Source organism: Lucilia sericata, unplaced genomic scaffold (assembly GCF_015586225.1).
Source record: "Lucilia sericata isolate MDLA Ls3-8-SP2 unplaced genomic scaffold, ASM1558622v1 Contig001620F_arrow, whole genome shotgun sequence".
In the NCBI taxonomy this organism is placed as follows: Eukaryota; Metazoa; Arthropoda; class Insecta; order Diptera; family Calliphoridae; genus Lucilia; species Lucilia sericata.
The window spans coordinates 72,881-95,489 of NW_023995535.1; the positions used below are offsets into that span (position 1 = coordinate 72,881).

The 22,609-nt window shown below is 29.2% G+C and overlaps 1 protein-coding gene across 1 annotated transcript in view; it reads right to left on the reverse strand.

Moving 5' to 3' along the window:
• The window catches only part of LOC119612189, a 33,890-nt gene extending 12,382 nt beyond the window's left edge, over positions 1 to 21,508 (reverse strand). The window contains exons 1-3 of the mRNA XM_037967920.1: positions 20,884 to 21,508; positions 18,080 to 18,552; positions 3,274 to 3,523 (exon numbers count right to left, since the gene is read on the reverse strand). Coding sequence (XP_037823848.1) covers positions 3,274 to 3,523; positions 18,080 to 18,552; positions 20,884 to 20,960 — 800 coding nt within the window. The 5' untranslated portion in view covers positions 20,961 to 21,508. The remainder of the gene's footprint in view (positions 1 to 3,273; positions 3,524 to 18,079; positions 18,553 to 20,883) is intronic.
• Between the last annotated feature and the right edge of the window lie 1,101 nt (positions 21,509 to 22,609).

Sequence of the window (22,609 nt, forward strand, 5' to 3'; positions counted from 1 at the left end):
CCAAATGTAACACTCTTACTTGTTCTATTTCAAGTGGAAAGTTTTACATTGTGAAATTGCACTGCTTTTATTGACGACAGCTATACGTATACGTGTTTTTGATTTATTGATATTGCAAATATTAAGTATACGCCTAATTTGGCGAAGCACTTTTGTAACACGTAAATAATCGATTTTTTTAAGTTTTTCTTTCCGATTTTGATCTTGAAGATGAAGATTTGTTTGATTTCTTATTTAGAGAGTAAATTATAATTCCGAAAGGTTTGTCGGGTCTGTAAAAGCAAGACAAGTTATCTTTAATGCCTTGTAAATATGAATTTTAGATTCCTTTGCTTACAATTTACGAACTTCTTCTTTATATCAATTTTAACAAACTTAATACACAATTTATTAAATATTTCTTGAAATTTAACTTTTACCCCACCTAGTCTGTTAACTGCAGCCAGACATCATAACTCACACACAGTTCATTGTTTTTCATCGTTAAAATAATTATTATTTTCATAATAATTTTCACTTAATTAATTTCAAACTTAATAAATCTCAAATGAAAGAGATTTTAATCATAATAATCATGTAAGTACAAACAGCATTAATACGGTGACTGACATTAAATCCTCAGTACGCCTACAGTCAAATGGAATTTTCGTATTATGATGTTTTCTCTATAAAATATAGCAATTTTTTTTTCTAGAATTACCTTTAGTCTTTCTCAAAAAGTAAATGGCGTTAAAAAAATTCAAGGTTAAGTCGTATGGTTTCTTTGAAAACAAATTAATTAATGGTCAATGTCCCTAGTGGATTTTTGTTGTTTAGTAAAACAATTTGATGGTGGTTTTCAAAGATTTCTAAGAATGTTGAGTTCGGTTGAATTTCTAACATATTTCATAAGTTCTGGGAAATGTTTTAATTTTTAGGAATTTCAAAGAATGTGAGTTTCATATGTCTGGCTGATGTGTTAATAATGGAGGACAAAATATAAAGTCAGAAGTCAAAGTTTTTGTTTAGACGGTTTCGGAGTTTGTGCAATAGGGGATAAAATACTATAAAATAAAGTCGCTAATGTTGTTGAAAGTCGTACGATCTAGACATTATATAATAAGGTCTAGAACCCAAGCCACGATAAGACGAATGCCAGCTTTATGGAAAAACGAGGACAAGGACTCTTACTCTGTACTAATAAAATACTTAAAACAAGTAGTTGATCGGCCGAGAAGTTTATTAGTAGAACTAAATAATCGTATAATATCAGTTTCTGAAATACATAATGCATATTTACGATTGAAAATTAGACCTTTTAGATCGAAGGATTAGATCCTAAATGGTATATATTATTTAATGAGTATCCAGTAGATTGGGTTTTGTGTCATACAGCGAACGATGAAATAGAGATTCTTAATAGAGTTGACAATTTTTGGACGATGATCATTGAACTTCAAATCTTTCGCAATCATTCAAGGATAAAAAACGAAATTTAACTATACTAGAAGAAGATGGCCAGGACATAATTGACAAGTTTTATATCCATCACGATTTCTTGCCATCGATCCTGGAAATAATTTACAAGTTCACGTTTTGCATAGTGGTGCCTCAATCTGAACAACTTTATCGACTCCGAACGTCGAACAAAAACAGAAAAAGGAATACGCGTCAAAGAGGAATTTGTCCCTTCTGACGTGGGCTTCGCAGAAAAGGTAATCCCGCAGAATCCTTCTCATAGCTGTAGCTGATTCTATATCTTGCTGATTAGACAAAATTCCCCAGCATCCAGCGGTAGAATTGGTAAAACCCTAGCAATTTTACCTGGAGATCAGCAAGTTGGTGATTTAAAACAAGCAGAGGTAATGGGTCAACTTCATACCTTCAACCTTACATCCGGAGCCTGAATACTATGGTCTACAGTCAGGTTTCTGTTGAACACAGCAGTGACGGTTAATAAGGTCGCGATAATCTTCCACGAGTATATCAGATCCCACTCTAAGAGCTGTTCGAGATTGACGAAAAGAAGTAGCGTTAGGAAGCTTCGTTTCAATGACATTTCAAAGATTCCAACATTTCAACAGGTAGTCTAAACCCTCGAAAAGCATTCTAATAATTCCATACTTCGATGACTGCTCAATATTGACAACAGTCAATACAATAGAGAAGAGAGGTGGAACTGCGACAAAAATTTCGATATTAAATTGCCTCAAAACCGTAAAGGTCTGTTTGCAAATGAAACATCTACTTGATGAAACTAACTTGTTTGCGGTCAAGGAACTAACCACTATATAAGTTTTTAAAATTTCATTTCGATATCTATCAGGTCTTATTATAAAACATCCTATATTATGAACTACTTATATTTACAAAGAATATCAGATCATCATTCGAATTTTATTGCAGCTATATGTCTAAGTTAAGGAAGTTTCGACCTCAAATATAATGACATATATTTCTTTGAGGACATTGGAAGGTTGCCAGGAAAGTTCTTGGATTCAGCCTGGAATGTCTTAGAACTTCGAGTGAAAAGTTACTACCATAAAAGGGCAATTTTAGGGCAGTTTAGTCTAAAACTAAAAGCTAGACTTGTCACCAATGAAATGATTAACTATGCATACCTCTACCATTTGGTGTAAGAGGCTTTAATAATATTTTCGAACAAGAATACGGAACAATGTTTTCAACATTCTTTGTTTTACCATATTCCAGTCTGTATACAGACAACATATGTATATGTATGTTGTGGTTTTATTTTGAATTTACTGTTGTGTTGATAATATGATTTCATAGCAAGTGCATTATATACTTTAGGCTTCATTCACATTAAAGATCATCATCATCATCGCCGTGGACGTCATCACCATCATTAACATCATAATTTTATTCAAATACCAGTTTTCAACAGCATAGAAAAACAAAATGAAGGCTTGCTCTTGCAATCTTTGTGTTGTAAAGTCTTTTTATATTGTTCTGCACAAAAACGCTGAATAGAATGACATTATGAATATGTATGAATAGGTGAGTGTAAAAGGATACTTGCTGTTGAAGGCATCATACTTATACTGTTGCATGTGCAACACCACCATCAACTAACTAAAAATTTGTTTACTACCACTCTTCGTGACATAAGCTGATGGTTGTTAGTTAGTTATAGTCTTAAAAAAAATTGCACCAACTTTTCATGTTTGTTTTTGTTGCTTTTATGAATGCACTTTGTTTTCCTCTATACAGATATTCAGTAGTTCTTGCTATAGGGATGTAGATGATTTGCTTTTTCTATTTACTACTTACTTGATATATGGCTGATGCAATGCCACCAAACTTGCATGTATGCCCACACTTACGGCAGCCAAGTGAAAATAATCAAATAATACGGGCAAGTGATAGTGTAAACCACGTCCTGGATGAAAGTTAAGTTGTAATGTACGCGTTGATGCCAAGGATAAATTCGAGGCAGAACCATTCTGTTCAGCAAACCACAATTCAAGTTGTAATGAAAATTCTGCACGTTCTATAGACTCTTTTAAATGACGACTGTCAACTGTTGACAAGAAAAACGAGAAAAAACAAACAAACAAATAAAAAATAATTAAATATATAAAAGATTAAAAAGAGAGGTTTAAGGAATTTAATGAAAAATATAGTATTTTTTATTCTTTTAGTTGCAATAAATAAATTTATTTTTTCAATTTGTTTTGTGTTTTTGTTGTTGGCATGTTTGTAGTTTGCATGAAATGCAATTCGTGTGATATTTTTGTGGCTTAAAGTTTTTTGGGGTTTTATTTTATGTTTTTAAAATTGTGGTAAATTGCTAGGAATTGTTGAAATTCAAGCGAATGTTGAAATAAATTGAATGAATCTGTTTTGGCAAAGTAAAAATTAAATATGTTTTCGAACAAGAGTTTTTGTTGGGAAAACTGATACAATATTAAGCGAAATTTTTTATAAAAAACGAACATTTTATGGAAATTTTTTCTAAATAAATTAAAATTTTATCTAAAATTTTTCTAAAAAAAGAAAATTTTATCGAAAATTTTTCTAAAAAAAGAAAATTTTATCGAACATTCTCTATAAAAAGGAAATTTTATCGAAACATTTCTATAAAAAGAAAATTTTATCGAAATTTTTCTATAATAGGGAAAATTTTATCGAACATTTTATATAATATGTAAAATTTTATCGAAAATTTTCTATAAAAGGAAAATTTTATCGAAATAAAAAGGGAAATTTTATCGAAAATTTTCTATAAAAAGGGAAATTTTATCGAAAATTTTCTATAAAAAGGGAAATTTTATCGAAAATTTTCTATAAAAAGGGAAATTTTATCGAAAATTTTCTATAAAAAGGGAAATTTTATCGAAAATTTTCTATAAAAAGGGAAATTTTATCGAAAATTTTCTATAAAAAGGGAAATTTTATCGAAAATTTTCTATAAAAAGTAAAATTTTATCGAAAATTTTCTATAAAAAGGGAAATTTTATCGAAAATTTTCTATAAAAAGGGAAATTTTATCGAAAATTTTCTATAAAAAGTAAAATTTTATCGAAAATTTTCTATAAAAAGTAAAATTTTATCGAAAATTTTCTATAAAAAGTAAAATTTTATCGAAAATTTTCTATAAAAAGTAAAATTTTATCGAAAATTTTCTATAAAAAGTAAAATTTTATCGAAAATTTTCTATAAAAAGTAAAATTTTATCGAAAATTTTCTATAAAAAGTAAAATTTTATCGAAAATTTTCTATAAAAAGTAAAATTTTATCGAAAATTTTCTATAAAAAGTAAAATTTTATCGAAAATTTTCTATAAAAAGAAAATTTATTTTCTATAAAAAGAAAATTTATCGAAAATTTTCTATAAAAAGAAAATTTATCGAAAATTTTCTATAAAAAGAAAATTTATCGAAAATTTTCTATAAAAAGAAAATTTATCGAAAATTTTCTATAAAAAGAAAATTTATCGAAAATTTTCTATAAAAAGAAAATTTATCGAAAATTTTCTATAAAAAGAAAATTTATCGAAAATTTTCTATAAAAAGAAAATTTATCGAAAATTTTCTATAAAAAGAAAATTTATCGAAAATTTTCTATAAAAAGAAAATTTATCGAAAATTTTCTATAAAAAGAAAATTTATCGAAAATTTTCTATAAAAAGAAAATTTATCGAAAATTTTCTATAAAAAGAAAATTTATCGAAAATTTTCTATAAAAAGAAAATTCATCGAAAATTTTCTATAAAAAGAAAATTTATCGAAAATTTTCTATATAAAAAGAAAATGTATCGAAAATTTTCTATAAAAAGAAAATTTATCGAAAATTTTCTATAAAAAGAAAATTTTATCGAAAATTTTCTATAAAAAGAAAATTTTATCGAAAATTTTCTATAAAAAGAAAATTTTATCGAAAATTTTCTATAAAAAGAAAATTTTATCGAAAATTTTGTATAAAAGGAAAATTTTATCGAAAATTTAGTTAAAAAGAAAATTTTATCGAAAATTTTCTATAAAATGAAAATTTTATCGAAAATTTTCTATAAAATGAAAATTTTATCGAAAATTTTCTATAAAAAGAAAAATTTTATCGAAAATTTTCTATAAAAAGAAAAATTTTATCGAAAATTTTCTATAAAAAGAAAAATTTTTTTTATGGAAAATTTTCTATAAAAAGAAAAATTTTTTTTATGGAAAATTTTCTATAAAAAGAAAAATTTTTTTTATGGAAAATTTTCTATAAAATGAGAATTTTTTAATCAAAACGAAAAATTAACCCAAAATTTCTGTAAAATGAAAATTTTGTCGAAAATTTTCTATAAAACGAAAAATTTAGTATAAAATTTTCCCTAAATATAAATTTATTGAATATTTTCTATAAAACAAAAAGTTTATTGATTTTTTTTTTAACCCAGAACATATTTTTAGAGAAATTTTTGAAAAACTGTGTACTCAGCAGGTGACGTATGAGTATTAAAAATAAAGTTCAATATCACTTATACGCCTCCTAAACAATAAATTAAATAAAAATTTTCATGACAAATTGTTTTGATTAGAATTTATTATTATTATTATTATTTCTGAATTTGTATTTTACTTATTTAGCGAATTAATTAAATCATTTAACAATTCAATGATACCACAATGTGGGTGTTTTTGTCTGCATTTTGTTTTGTTTTACAAAACCAGACTACGTGCCGCCAATAAAAATGAGTGAAAAACATTAAATGAAAACACACAACACAGAAGAAAGGCATTAGCTTTCAGTTGTGTTTATTTGAAAATTAATTTACATTTTTAATCTATTTTTGGTTGTTGTTGATTTGTATATATATTTTTTTCATAAAAATAAAAGTTTATTTTATTTAAAAAATAATGAGTTTTTTAATTGCAAATTGTGCAAAGTAATAGTAAATTAAATTGAATTTATTGTGAGAAATAATTTATGTTAAATAACAAGGAAAAACCAAGGTGTTAATTTTTAAAATTTCAACTTTTAAATAAGAAAAGGTGAGGGTATCTTGCATAAAGTAGTTCTTTTTGAACTCTATTAGCATTGGAATTTATTGCAGTATAAAAGTATAAATCAATTTAAAGAGTTGTCAAACTTATATTCTTTACCAAAAAATAATAATAAAATATTAAGAAAAACCCATCAAATTGCTTGTGGCTTTTACTGTTTTTATTACAATTTAATACATTTCGGTTTATCTCCATTTTGTTTTTATGTTTTTACTACTGCTTTTGATAGTAAAGAATCAACATCAACTGTTTGTTTGCTTTACAAAATATAAATGAAATAGTATTTATACATACATACAAACACATATATTATTTTATTATTTACTGTAAGGATTTTGTACTTTTGCAAACAATGCTTGATTGTAAATAATAAAATACACTTTTATAAATATTAAATCGAAAGTATACATTTTTGATACATATAAGATTTGCATAAAATCTGCAAGCAACAACATGTCATTGCTTGCATTTTAAATACACAAGGCATACGCAGACCTGTAAAAGTTTTTATAATTGAAAAAGGTAAACTTAAATGTAAAGCTTTAAAATGTGGGGCAATATAACAGCCAGGGAGATACTAGAGAAATATACTCTCTGACGAAATATCTAGAGAAGTAGAAAATTTTAATTTTGAAATTGTACCAAGTATTATGCTAAAACTATTTCTACTCTTATTTCATTTCCCTCGGACCCCCATCTTTGGGAAAGACAACTGATAGCCAGTACATGAAATATTAAATTCTAATCTTTTACATATTACTAACTTTATCGTAAACTTTAATCTCTATAATAGTTGCTAAGGGGTGAAAGTATAAATATCAAATTGTATCTACATAAATAAATAAATGTTGTTGTCAGCAATTACATGTGTATTTAAAATTAAATAAACAACTACAACTGCAATAACAAAATAAAATAATAATAATCCTTTTTTATAAAAACTTTTTCTTAGAAAAATATAAAAAAGGATACAGTAAAAGAAACACTGAGTAATATTATCCTGTCACTTAACAATGGGAAAACTTTTGCAGTTTAGAGATAAAAAGTTTGTATTGTAATAAGCATTAAACCATTGTGTAAAGTAGGAAATAAATTGAAATATTTTTTCTATTTAAAAAGAAAATCCTGTAGAAAATGGTGTAATTGTGTCTGAAGTCTAAACAACACAAATCCGAGATTTTAGTGATGCGCTCTTATCTATCGATACCCTGGGAAAACTAACTAACTAACTAACTAACTAACTAACTAACTAACTAACTAACTAACTAACTAACTAACTAACTAACTAACTAACTAACTAACTAACTAACTAACTAACTACTAACTAACTAACTAACTAACTAACTAACTAACTAACTACTAACTAACTAACTAACTAACTAACTAACTAACTAACTAACTAACTAACTAACTAACTAACTAACTAACTAACTAACTACTAACTAACTAACTAACTAACTAACTAACTACTAACTAACTAACTACTAACTAACTAACTAACTAACTAACTAACTAACTAACTAACTAACTAACTAACTAACTAACTAACTAACTACTAACTAACTAACTAACTAACTAACTAACTAACTAACTAACTAACTAACTAACTAACTAACTAACTAACTAACTAACTAACTACTAACTAACTAACTACTACTAACTAACTAACTAACTACTAACTATAACTAACTAACTAACTAACTAACTAACTAACTAACTACTAACTAACTAACTAACTAACTAACTACTAACTAACTAACTAACTAACTACTAACTAACTAACTAACTAACTAACTAACTAACTAACTAACTACTAACTAACTAACTAACTAACTAACTAACTAACTAACTACTAACTAACTAACTAACTAACTAACTAACTAACTAACTAACTAACTAACTAACTAACTAACTACTAACTACTAACTAACTAACTAACTAACTAACTAACTAACTAACTAACTAACTAACTACTAACTAACTAACTAACTACTAACTACTAACTAACTAACTAACTAACTACTAACTAACTAACTAACTAACTAACTACTAACTAACTAACTAACTAACTAACTAACTAACTAACTAACTAACTAACTAACTAACTAAACTAACTAACTAACTAACTACTAACTAACTAACTAACTAACTAACTAACTAACTAACTAACTAACTAACTAACTAACTAACTAACTAACTAACTAACTACTAACTACTAACTAACTAACTAACTAACTAACTAACTAACTAACTAACTACTACTAACTAACTAACTAACTAAGCTAACTAACTACTAACTAACTACCTAACTAACTACTAACTAACTAAGTAACTAACTAACTAACTAACTAACTAACTAACTAACTAACTAACTAACTAACTAACTAACTAACTAACTAACTACTAACTAACTAACTAACTAACTAACTAACTAACTAACTAACTAACTAACTAACTAACTAACTAACTAACTAACTAACTAACTACTAACTAACTAACTAACTAGACTAACTAACTAACTAACTAACTAACTTTCAATTATATTTACATTTTCAATTACAATTACATTTGAAGTAATTGTAATTTAAGCTTTACTAATTACAATTACTTGTAATTGTAATTGAAGTTTTGCCAATTACATTTATTTGTAATTATAATTGAAGTTTTGACAATTATAATTACTTGTAATGGTAATTGAAGTTTTGCGAATTACAATTATTTGTAATTGTAATCGAAGAATTTCCAATACAATTACTTGTAATTGTGAATATTGTTCTTTATAATTACATTTAATTTGTAATTAGTAATACCTTAATTACAATTACAAGTAATTTTAATTGGAAAATTTCAATTACAATTACAAGTAACTGTAATTGGTTATTGGCCAATTACACATTACAAGTAATTGTAATTGGAAAAATTTTCATTACAATTACAAGTAATTGTAATTGGTTATTGCTCAATTATACATTACAAGTAATTGTAATTGACCATGTAATGAATTACTTTGTGTAATCATTACCCCCCATGCCTGAGTTATGAGCAGTTCGGTGGTAAGTGCCGTCTCATATTTTCCCGGGCGAGACCCTGTATCTGTGTGGAAAAGTTGGAAATTTACGTAAATTAATCCAGAAACCTTGTTACGAATCGTCCAAGGTTCCTGGCTTAAAGCTATATGTTTAATGGTTTAATTGTTCAAATACCCTGAGTTATTTAAAAAAATAGCAAAATGTCATACAACATTCTAAGACATTTTTCTCGAAAGGACTTTTTTTTGGATTATGTCAGTCTTGTAGTAAATGAGTGATATAACAATTTAAGAATTTCTTTTACATTTGTAGTAACACAGATTTAATCAAGATGCAGAAATCTCTTTAAATTTTATAAATATTTGACCTAAAAAGCACGAATCCAATATCTTTAAATAAATTTTATTAATTAAAGTAAGTTGTATGTGTGTTCTTGTTTTCCATTAATTAATTAAACATTAACACGTACAATTTTGTTTTCATGTCTAAAATGAATCTATTAATTTTCATTTTTCATTTTATTTTTTGTCATTTTACATGACAAAACATACAAACATTTCATTCATAAGAAAATTAATGACCATTTTGTGGATGCTTGCTTGTTTTTTTACACCTTCATATAAATCTCTCATTGTGTGCCACAGCACCTGCCCAGCCCGTCTGCCTTTTTAGTTTCTAGGTCTGCTGTATTTGTGTATTTCACCTTGAATCTGATATTTAAAGCATTTTTATGTTTTTGTTGTTGATGTATTTATTATTATTCGATTTTAATCAATTTTTTTTTATAAATGATTTCAAATTTTTATCATTTAACAAAAATATTGAACAGACACTAAAAAATCAGATCACTTTTTTTATGAGTGTATGGACATATAAAAAGCTGTTTGTTGTCAGCGAATAGCAGTCAATGAATGCTTGATGCCATAAAATCAGCAGCAGAATCGCTGAAATCACTTGTGTTTCTCTCAGTACGCTTGAATGCAGGTCAATGTAATTTGAATGTACATGAGCAAATAATTGAAGTATTCTTCGTTCACTGCTGCTGCTTCTGCTGTTACTATAGCTGTGCAGGTTGTTGGTTTTTGGGGCTTATGGAAAACCAATGACATAGTTTAATGACATGACAAAAAAATATGACAAATATACATTTTACACACAGTTAAATGGATTTATTTTTAAGAGGTAATGAAAAATTATGTGCATGTGTTAAATTAATGACGTCAATTTATGGTATAGAGCAAAACAACAATGTTTGGCAACATGAAAAACATTTAGGATTAAATGGACAAGTGTGTGGCATCGATGTTAAAGGTTTACATAGAAAGTTATCTTAAAATCAGCAAATATTGAAAATTTTTGAGTACAGTTTTAGAGTTCTAGTTCAGTTGTAGTTCAGTTCTAGTTCAGTTCTAGTTCAGTTCTAGTTCAGTTCTAGTTCAGTTCTAGTTCAGTTCTAGTTCAGTTCTAGTTCAGTTCTAGTTCAGTTCTAGTTCAAGTTCTAGCTTCAGTTAGTTCATTCTAGTTTTTCAGTTCTAGTTCAGTTCTAGTTTCAGTTCTAGTTCAGTTCTAGTTAGTTCTGTCAGTTCTAGTTCAGTTCTAGTTCAGTTCAGTTCAGTTCAGTTCAGTTCTAGTTCAGTCTAGTTCAGTTTTCTAGTTCAGTTCTAGTTCAGTTTCTAGTTCAGTTTTAGTTCAGTTCTAGTTCAGTTTTAGTTCAGTTTCTAGTTCAGTTCTAGTTCAGTTCTAGTTCAGTTCTAGTTACAGTTCTAGTTCAGTTCTAGTTTCAGATTCTAGTTCAGTTCTAGTTCATTCTAGTTCAGTTCTAGTTCAGTTCTAGTCAGTTCTAGTTCAGTTCTAGTTCAGTTCTAGTTCAGTTCTAGTTCAGTTCTAGTTCAGTTCTAGTTCAGTTCTAGTTCAGTTTCTAGTTCAGTTTCTAGTTCAGTTCTAGTTCAGTTCTAGTCAGTTCTAGTTCAGTCTAGTCAGTTTAGTTCAGTTTAGTTCAGTTCTAGTTCGTTCAGTTCGTTTAGTTCAGTTCTAGTTCAGTTCTAGTTCAGTTCTAGTTCAGTTTCTAGTTCAGTTCTAGTTCAGTTCTAGTTCAGTTCTAGTTCAGTTCTAGTTCAGTTCTAGTTCAGTTTCTAGTTCAGTTCTAGTTTCAGTTTCTAGTTCAGTTCTAGTTCAGTTCTAGTTCAGTTCTAGTTCAGTTCTAGTTCAGTTCTAGTTCAGTTCTAGTTCAGTTCTAGTTCAGTTCTAGTTCAGTTCTAGTTCAGTTCTAGTTCAGTTCTAGTTCAGTTCTAGTTCAGTTCTAGTTCAGTTCTAGTTCAGTTCTAGTTCAGTTCTAGGTTCAGTTCTAGTTCAGTTCTAGTCAGTTCTAGTTCAGTTCTAGTTCAGTTCTAGTTCAGTTCTAGTTCAGTTCTAGTTCAGTTCTAGTTCAGTTCTAGTTCAGTTCTAGTTCAGTTCTAGTTCAGTTCTAGTTCAGTTCTAGTTCAGTTCTAGTTCAGTTCTAGTTCAGTTCTAGTTCAGTTCTAGTTCAGTTCTAGTTCAGTTCTAGTTCAGTTCTAGTTCAGTTTCTAGTTCAGTTTCTAATTCAGTTGTATGTCAGTTTGTTAGTTCAGTTGTAGTTCAGTTGTAGTTCAGTTGTAGTTCAGTTGTAGTTCAGTTGTAGTTCAGTTGTAGTTCAGTTCTAGTTCAGTTCAGTTCAGTTCAGTTAAGTTCTAGTTCAGTTCAGTTAAGTTCTAGTTCAGTCATAAATTATCTTGAACATATATTGTATATTTACAATTTTGTGCAGATCATTAATAATTTATGTAATATTATTAATTTAATTACTTTTTTCTATCAATTTTAATAAATATTCCGTTACTCCGTCAAATTTATAAAGTTCATAAAAATACATTTGCAAATAAAGAAGAAACCATAAAAATATTCTGTAACAAATTTATGCACCATAAACAATTGTTTACAGTTTACTTTGAAAATTATAATTAATGAATGAAATAAATTTTTAAGTTTGTAAAAAGCTTATGAAAATAAATTGTATTACCTAATAAATGTTAAGTTTCTCATACAAGATTAAGAGCAGAGTAAATAAATTAAGTTTAAATAAATCATAAAATATCTACAAAAGGTTAGGCGTTGTTAATAGTTCTGAAAATGTCTATAAATAATAAAGTTATTGTGTATGAAACTAAGAAAATCATATTTTATTCTATGGCTAGTAAATTGAAAATAAAACACAGTGGTGTTCATTTCACACCAGTGATGCCAGGAGATTTTTTTCAGAAATCCCTACGCTTATGAGAAAAAATCCCTTTTTTCCCTACACCCACTTTTTATTTTCCCTACATTTTTCCCTACACTACTTTTTTCCAAGTTTATCTTAAAAAAATACAAAAATAACATAAAAAACTAAAATATTAGCTCCGTTTTATAATATACATATATACATATATATGTATTTTTTTAATTTTAGGAATAAAATTTCTAGAATTTAAATTTTAATTTTTTTTTCTTTCAATTTTACATCATACAAATCTTCCAACCCTGACTCTTCAGTTAAGATTAAAAAACCAAGACAATTGAAAGATTTATGGCAGTATCACGATTCGATGTTAAAAATTTATTTTATGTGCCCCCAACAAAATAATTTTCATAAAATAATTATTTTAAATAAGGTTTACTTTTGCGTTTACTTTTTGCGGTTTACTTTTATAAATTTTCAGAACATTAAATCTATATGAAAGATTTTAGTATGTCGCATGTTTTGTAGACCTCAGTTCAAGAAACCCGAATTTTGGATTATGCCAGTCTTGTAGAGATATGTAGGTACATATATTGTAGAAATTACAAGCGGAATTTTTACTAACGATACACTTAAAACTGATTTCATTTTTAATTTTAAAGTTTAATACATGAAAGGGTATATTTTTAGTTGTTAAAAACTATGAAATTGAAAAATCCCTACAATTTGACAATAGTAAGAAATCTTTCCCTTTTTCCCTACACGTGAAAATTTTGAAAAAAATCCCTACAAAAAGGGAAAAATCCCTACACTTGGCATCACTGTTTCACACTTAAGTAATACTTTACATTTTCAAGATTAACTGGCTTTACAAATGAATCTTTTGTTTTTTGAAATCTAAGGTTTATTTATTTTTTAATCAATCTATTATTCAACCACATCTTATTAAATTTACCAATTCAAATGTAAAATGAAGATTGTTTTAAAATTGACTTTTGCTGCGGCCATACATAAATAATAGAAAACTAAAAATAGAAAAATTTTGTTTATTTTTCTATTTAGCCTCTTAACTTAGAGCCTGTTATACTTCTTTGTAATGTATCTCTATAAATGCATCTACAAATCCAAATTCATTTGGCCACTTTATTTTTTGGACGCTTTCAAAAGCCTAAAGTGCCAAATACTTTCGTCATTACTAAGACATCAATGTATGAATTTCATTTATAAAAACATTTTACTACTAAACTAAAGATAAACTGAAAGTCTTTAGCCATTTAAAAGAAGCCGTTTCTTCAATCCCATCATCAAATAGCCCAGCATGATGGTGGTGGGCAATTGAATTGTGGCAAGAGTTTCGAAAAAAAAATTCATACATTTTGTAAAACAATCTCAGCAATGCGGCAGTAAAAACAAACAAATCATGTCGAGACGAAAACAATTTTATGTTTAGTTTTATATTTTTCTTTTAGTTTTGGGATTTTCTATACAGTTTATGGTAGTTCAAAATGCAATAACTTGATGCCAAATTTTTTATTTTTAAACTTTGTGCTGCAGCAGCATACAAAACGACAAGTGGTTGTAAAGTGAAATTGTTTGGGGTTTCTTTTGTTTTCGGCTTTTTCCACATGAGTGAATATGTTACATGGTAAAGTGGATTTTAATTTTTAATTAAAAGCGAAATGGTTTAAAATTGAAATTTGAGGAATGTATTATAAAGTTCACTATGATTATAATAATATCTGTATCAAATGTCTATTGACTTGTGTACAACTTATTCAATAGACCAGTCCATAGACAAGTTAATATACAAGTCCGTAGAATTAATAGACCAGTCCATAGACTGATTGATAAACAACTCCAATGACAGGCCGTAGACTAGAATTTACACCAGTCCATAAACTAGCCAATAGAGTGAACCATAGACCAGTCCAGAGATATGTATGTACATTTCACAAATGCTATACCAGTTCTAGTTTAGTTCTTGTTCAGTTCTAGTTCAGTTCTAGTTCTAGTTCTAGTTCTAGTTCAGTTCTAGTTCAGTTCTAGTTCAGTTCTAGTTCAGTTCTAGTTCAGTTCTAGTTCAGTTCTAGTTCAGTTCTAGTTCAGTTCTAGTTCAGTTCTAGTTCAGTTCTAGTTCAGTTCTAGTTCAGTCTAGTTCAGTTCTAGTTCAGTTCTAGTTCAGTTCTAGTTCAGTTCTAGTTCAGTTCTAGTTCAGTTCTAGTTCAGTTCTAGTTCAGTTCTAGTTCAGTTCTAGTTCAGTTCTAGTTCAGTTCTAGTTCATTCAGTTCTAGTTCAGTTCTAGTTCAGTTCTAGTTCAGTTCTAGTTCAGTTCTAGTTCAGTTCTAGTTCAGTTCTAGTTCAGTTCTAGTTCAGTTCTAGTTCAGTTCTAGTTCAGTTCTAGTTCAGTTCTAGTTCAGTTCTAGTTCAGTTCTAGTTCAGTTCTAGTTCAGTTCTAGTTCAGTTCTAGTTCAGTTCTAGTTCAGTTCTAGTTCAGTTCTAGTTCAGTTCTAGTTCAGTTCTAGTTCAGTTCTAGTTCAGTTCTAGTTCAGTTCTAGTTCAGTTCTAGTTCAGTTCTAGTTCAGTTCTAGTTCAGTTCTAGTTCAGTTCTAGTTCAGTTCTAGTTCAGTTCTAGTTCAGTTCTAGTTCAGTTCTAGTTCAGTTCTAGTTCAGTTCTAGTTCAGTTCTAGTTCAGTTCTAGTTCAGTTCTAGTTCAGTTCTAGTTCAGTTCTAGTTCAGTTCTAGTTCAGTTCTAGTTCAGTTCTAGTTCAGTTCTAGTTCAGTTCTAGTTCAGTTCTAGTTCAGTTCTAGTTCAGTTCTAGTTCAGTTCTAGTTCAGTTCTAGTTCAGTTCTAGTTCAGTTCTAGTTCAGTTCTAGTTCAGTTCTAGTTCAGTTCTAGTTCAGTTCTAGTTCAGTTCTAGTTCAGTTCTAGTTCAGTTCTAGTTCAGTTCTAGTTCAGTTCTAGTTCAGTTCTAGTTCAGTTCTAGTTCAGTAGTCAGTTCTAGTTCAGTTCTAGTTCAGTTCTAGTTCAGTTCTAGTTCAGTTCTAGTTCAGTTCTAGTTCAGTTCTAGTTCAGTTCTAGTTCAGTTCTAGTTCAGTTCTAGTTCAGTTCTAGTTCAGTTCTAGTTCAGTTCTAGTTCAGTTCTAGTTCAGTTCTAGTTCAGTTCTAGTTCAGTTCTAGTTCAGTTCTAGTTCAGTTCTAGTTCAGTTCTAGTTCAGTTCTAGTTCAGTTCTAGTTCAGTTCTAGTTCAGTTCTAGTTCAGTTCTAGTTCAGTTCAGTTCTAGTTCAGTCTTCTAGTTCAGTTCTTTCAGTCTAGTTCAGTTCTAGTTTCAGTTCTAGTTCAGTTCTAGTTCAGTTCCTATTTCATTCTAGTTCATTCTAGTTCAGTTCTAGTTCAGTTCTAGTTCAGTTCTAGTTCAGTTCTAGTTCAGTTCTAGTTCAGTTCTAGTTCAGTTCTAGTTCAGTTCTAGTTCAGTTCTAGTTCAGTTCTAGTTCAGTTCAGTTCTAGTTCTTCTAGTTCAGTTCTAGTTCAGTTCTAGTTCAGTTCCTAGTTCTAGTTCAGTTCTAGTTCAGTTCAGTTCTAGTTCAGTTCTAGTTCAGTTCTAGTTCAGTTCTAGTTCAGTTCTAGTTCAGTTCTAGTTCAGTTCTAGTTCAGTTCTAGTTCAGTTCTAGTTCAGTTCTAGTTCAGTCTAGTTCAGTTCTAGTTCAGTTCTAGTTCAGTTCTAGTCAGTTCTAGTTAGTTTCTAGTTCAGTTCTAGTTCATTTAGTTAGTCTAGTTTAGTTCTAGTTCAGTTCTAGTTCAGTCTAGTTCAGTTTTAGTTCAGTTCTAGTTTAGTTCTAGTTCAGTTCTGCTTCAGTGCTTGTTCATTTAAAAATTCCGTAGACCAGTCCAGAGACTAGTCTAAAGACTTTATAGATACGTCAATATCATGTGCATTAATCCGTCTGTGTACTAGTTAGTAACTAGTCCTTGTTTTAGTCATTAGACCAACTTGTGACCTAGTGAACAGGAAGAAAATTTAGTACTTTTAATAATATTTTTTTTCGAATTTGGGAGCCTTTTCGATGTCCATAATGCCAAATACACAACTATTGCCTTTAGAGGCAAACCTATTTATATTTTTAAATCTCTAAGATTATTTAATTTAATAATTTCAATTAAAGCACATTTCTCCACTTCAATACTCTCCAACACAAGTTGCATTCAACACTTCTCTCTATGATCTAAATCACTACTAAGTATCTCAAATTTGGATGAATAGTACATATTGCAGCATAACGAGACTGCAAACAAAAGTACACGTTCATTCAAGCTGTGTCAGAGAAGAAAAACTTCCTCTATTAATGGCCTATAAAAGCCTTTAATTGAAGCATATTCTCCTTAATGAAAATGCGAGTATGAAAGGAAAACTTTTATAATTAGAACAAACTCTTTAATGCTTACGTATGTACGTATTTAGTACGTTTTACAAGTATTTGTTTAAAATAAAATAAGTAGTTTAAGTGAAGTTTTTGTTATATTTTTCTAGTCTTTTTTCCCCATATTTTTCATGACCTAAATTTTGATTTGAAAACCCACTGATACATATTTAGTCAAAAGTATGAAAGTACAAAAGGGATACGATTTGTAAAGAGATGAATTTGAGGTTTTGTTTTATCATGAATAAATTATTTGAAATCAAAGTGATTGGAAAAAGTTGAGGAAATGCAGAACGTTTGTAAAAATGGTTATTGTTTAGGAGAAATTATTAAATGTAATGTAATATCGATGGAAAATATCTTTCAATAAGAGAGAGATTTTCTATAGAAATAGCTCTCAATTAGAGATAGAGTTTGTATAGAAAATATATCTTAATTAGAGTGAAAGAGCAAGGATTTCCGAATATTTTCTGTTATTTGCGAGCATGTTTTCAAAACACTTTTCAATTCATCAAATTTCTTAAAGATTTAAACAAAAAGTATTTAAGTATCCTATTGATTACTTTGTTATATCGCCAATGATATGTAGTTATTGATTGACTAAGTCATTTTGAGAGAAAGACATTTTAATTTGAATCACCTTTCTAACGAAGGAACACCTTTGATTTTATATTCATTTCATGATTTTCTTCTTTTTTCTTCTTTGTTTAGTCTGCTTGTCCATAATGACATTAAACAAACATTGAAACATGAACATAAAATCGTTCAATACACACACCATTAACCAAACTGAATGTGTTTAAATCAGATGAAAAACAAAAAGTGGGAGGTGGTCGCATCGATGGGAGGATGTTATGTGTGTGATGTCTCGCATACTTATAGTTATTACCAAGTCATTTATACTCACCTAATAAATGTGTTCGAAAGTATATTACATCACGTAATGTCACCTCTTCATTGCGATAGAGTATTTGAAAAACACGTGAGGCCCCCGCCCCATTAATTATACTGGCCGAACCTAAATTGTGCACATTATTAGGTAGTGGTGGTATATCGGAAGGTTGATGATGAAGTTGTTGATCTCTTAGGTCTGCTTCAATGCCACCGCCGCCGCCAACAACAACAATATTATTGCCATTAGACAAACCGAGAATACCACCTCCTCCTCCTCCTACTACTCCTAAACCTGCACTGTTACCACTTCCATTACTGTTGGTATTTGTATTAGCAGCATCACTACTACCTCCGCTAGCACCACTTCCATTTGATATAATGGGCTGTGCTGCTGGCTGGCCATTAGCTGTGGTTTCTGGTATTGTGGTCTCGATTTGTACCGGTAAACGGGGTGAGACACGCAGGGCACATCGTACTTGATATAAACTGTAAAGAGAAAAATCAAATGGTTTATTTTTTAAGTATTTCACTTGTCTTTTTTTCTTCTTCTTCTTTCATTAGCTTATTTAGTAATACACATAAAGGTTAATGGTCATTTTAAAAAACATTTTCATCAACTATAAGGGGAACAATTTAAAAACAATTGTCAGTTTTTTATATTTTAGTTTTCTCTATGCGATTGACATTGTGGTTAAATTAAATTTGAAGTGTCTGTTCAGTTGACTGTGAAGATGAGATTGTTTGTGTTTTTTTTGTGATTTTGTTGTTAAGTCATGCCTGAATGTCACAATAATTGAGTCCTCTTAAAAACTTAAAAGGTGGGTTGAAAAACATACGTAGATTTTGTAATTAGTTTGAAGGTGGATTTTTGTCAGGTTGGTTTTGAATCCTAGTGCAAGAGCACTTAGGAAATTTATGGGTTATAGTCAGATCTCCAATTCGTGGTATCTGACCGAATTTGAGCGAATTCTAAGAGCGTCACAAATTTTCGTGTGATTTAAGTTGTAGGAAAATATTGTCAAAATGTCTACCTATAGAAAATATCTACTTAGTTAGTTAGTTAGTTAGTTTGAAAGGAGGATGTATATACATCAAATCCGAAGAAATACACCTAGGCCTCTATCGGGCCTGTTGTGCGCTCCTTAACCAGTGCCTCAGGTGGGAATCGAACCCACCACCTCCGGTCTACCAGTCTAGAACACTAACCACTAACCTACCGGGGGCCACAAAAATATAAAATATCTACTTAATGACTCAAGAAGTTACTTTTGGATAGTATAGATGTTAGTTATCCTTACTTGAGATAAGGAGATAGTATAGGTTTAAGCTAAATATACTATATAGTCAAAAGAGTAACGATGGGAACTTTGTAGCTGTAGAATAGATCAGAAGAGAAGCTAGTAAATTTGTTTTTTTTTTTAATAAATCTTTAATTCCCAAGAATATTTATATCTTATTACCAGGTCATTCTTGGCAATATACGATGTTAAACAAACTTACGCAAATAAACTCAGTGTATTGCTCTTGGTATCAGGAATCTGATCTAATAAAAATATTTTGCAGAATTATGAGTTTGGAATCATTAAGCAATACTGTTGATCAAATTATAAATCTTTTCTGCGGTTGGGGCATCAAACCTGATCGACTAAAAATCCAATTAAGCCACATCAAGATCGACTTGATGTCAGTGTAAATTCTCATTTTCAGAAGTTGATACTCATTCCTATCTATAAAGTTCATCATTGGTCGGACTTTATATAGATATTTTTATGTTCCTTTTTTGTTTACATTTCTTCTTGTCCAGTCGAACAGTCGGTATTATTCGATATAAAAGTTCCTCCGGAAACGTTAGTTAGTTAATTAGTTAGTTAGTTATTTAGTTAGCTAGTTAGTTAGTTAGGTAGGTAGGTAGGTAGGTAGGTAGGTAGGTAGGTAGGTAGGTAGGTAGGTAGTTAGTTAGTTAGTTGGTTAGTTAGTTAGTTAGTTAGTCAGTCAGTTAGTTTGTTAGTTAGTTAGGTAGTTAGGTAGTTAGTTAGTTAGTTAGTTAGTTAGTTAGTTAGTTAGTTAGTAGTTAGTTAGTTAGTTAGTTAGTTAGTTAGTTAGTTAGTTAGTTCGTTCGTTAGTTAGTTAGTTGGTTAGTTGGTTAGTTAGTTAGTTAGTTAGTTAGTTAGTTAGTTAGTTAGTTAGTTAGTTAGTTAGTTAGTTAGTTAGTTAGTTAGTTAGTTAGTTAGTTAGTTAGTTAGTTAGTTAGTTAGTTAGTTAGTTAGTTAGTTAGTTAGTTAGTTAGTTAGTTAGTTAGTTAGTTAGTTAGTTAGTTAGTTAATACGGCTTTATCAGACTGTTGTGCGCTCATTTACCAATATCTCAAGTCGGAATAGACCCCACGATCTCCGGTCTACCAGTTCAGAACAGTAATTACTAACCTACCGAAGACCACTAAGTTTTGAAGTTACTTTGCATTATAAATTTTGTTTTAGATAATCTGGACCTTTCACTTAAAACGGATTAATCATTTCATTTTCTAGCTAATTTAATATTAAAAATATAATTTCAATGTCATTCTTATGTCAAATATCAACTAGTAATCGTAGCAGTACTCTGTCATCATATATTATTAAAGTATTAGAAATGAATTCTTAAAAATTACTTATCAAAGTTAAGTAATTTTTTCAAACATCTACTTTTAGCTACAAAGATTTTGAAGGATTTTCTTGTACTTTGAATATAATTCCCCTTACTTTCTATTCTCAAGAAAACTAAAATCAAAATAAATAATTCTTAACTTAAGATTAAAAAACATACGTAGTAAATACTTACCCTCTTTGAAATAAGTCGACATTAAAAAATTTATACAATTCCACTGAAAATTCAATTGTTGCTTGTAAATCACCCATTACGTTGATGTATTTCGTTGAAACTTGTATTTAAAAGGATAATAAAAATACAACACTGCAATCAAAAGTCCCACCACCCAATATGACAAAGATGTCGAAGAGTAGAGTAGAGTAGAGAAAAACAAGAAATGAATGCAGAAACCACAACGGTAATGGCATAAAAACGAATCGAAAAAAAAGTTAACAAATAAATGCAAGCAGAAACAGTCAGCCAGCCATACGTTTAGACGGTGAGTCAGTCATTATTTTCATTCATTTATACGTTTGAATAACTAGGATTTTCTCGGTATTTTTGTTGCTGTTGTTGCTTCAGTCAGGGTCTTTTCATTCACAAATATACAGCAACAAACAGCATAATGACTGACACAAATATATTTTTTTTTCTTGGTCTCGTTGCTTTGCTGTTTAGTATTTAATTTTCAATGTATTTGAGTTTAACGGTACATAACGACATAATGACATCCAAATAATAATAATAATTCGTATGTGTATGTTTAAGTCCTTTATGTTTGAATATGTGGGTGAGAGTTTCGGCACACAAACGCCAGCGATGTGAAGAGACTGCAGCTACAAAAACTGTAGTTTTATAGAAGTTTTATTTAGTAACAGTACTTGGAAACCGTTTCCTTTTAATCTTGATTTTCATGTTTGACATTTGACATTGTATTATTGTTATATTTTGTGTTAAACGGTGGCAGCAGTAGCTTTAATAGTTTGTAGTGGCAGCAGCGTTAGCAGCAATGTATTGCTACTTGGTGAATATTTTTCCTTCTTGTCTTTCATAAACTCACACACTAATTCTATTACTCATACTTATCTACTTTCTTTCTCGTTTACCCTGTCTTCTCTCTGTGTAGTCTGTCTTTTTTGGAAAAATAATGATTATGTATAATGTATGTTTAACACAACAGGATTAAACGATGTCTACAACTACACTATGTCATTTGGTATGTAGTTGCTGTTGTAGTGGTAAGATTTTCTCATTAAATGTTTAATGTTGGATGATGTTGTTAATTTTCTTTTTGCTCATTCCTCGCATTTACACACCAACGTCTTTGTGTTAACAGCAGCAGTCGATTTTCTGTGAAAAAGCAAACAAACAAACAAACAAAAAAATTGAAAAAGGAAACGGAAATGTTATAAAATGAGTATTATTTTATGTTTACCGTTAGTCTTTATTAGTATTAAATAAAACCTACATATGTGTGTGTGGGTATTTTTTCTTTATTTTTATTTAATTCCAAGAAGGAAACGGATTTTATATAACAAAATAAATAAATAAAATTAAATTTAGCTGAATTTTCTAACAAATATTTATAACTTATTTAATGTAAGAATACATATTCAAGACAAACAAAACTCCAGTAAGAAATTATAGTCGGCCCAGGCCGACCTTGTAATACCCTAGTTATGAGAATAACATGTGATTTGTTGATGAAAATCTTTGAGAAAGATGTTTTATATATAGGGGCTGGGGGAAAATATGGACCGACCCTAATAAATTTTGGCGTATGGATTAACGTTTGGTGTCAATTTGTTACCAGGCGTGTATATTTATTTTTCCCTCTGTGTACTACTTCTTCGACTACCTGAAACCTGCACGGTTCTTCAGGCAGATACAGCCGCGAGAAGAATCCGGTAACTAAATC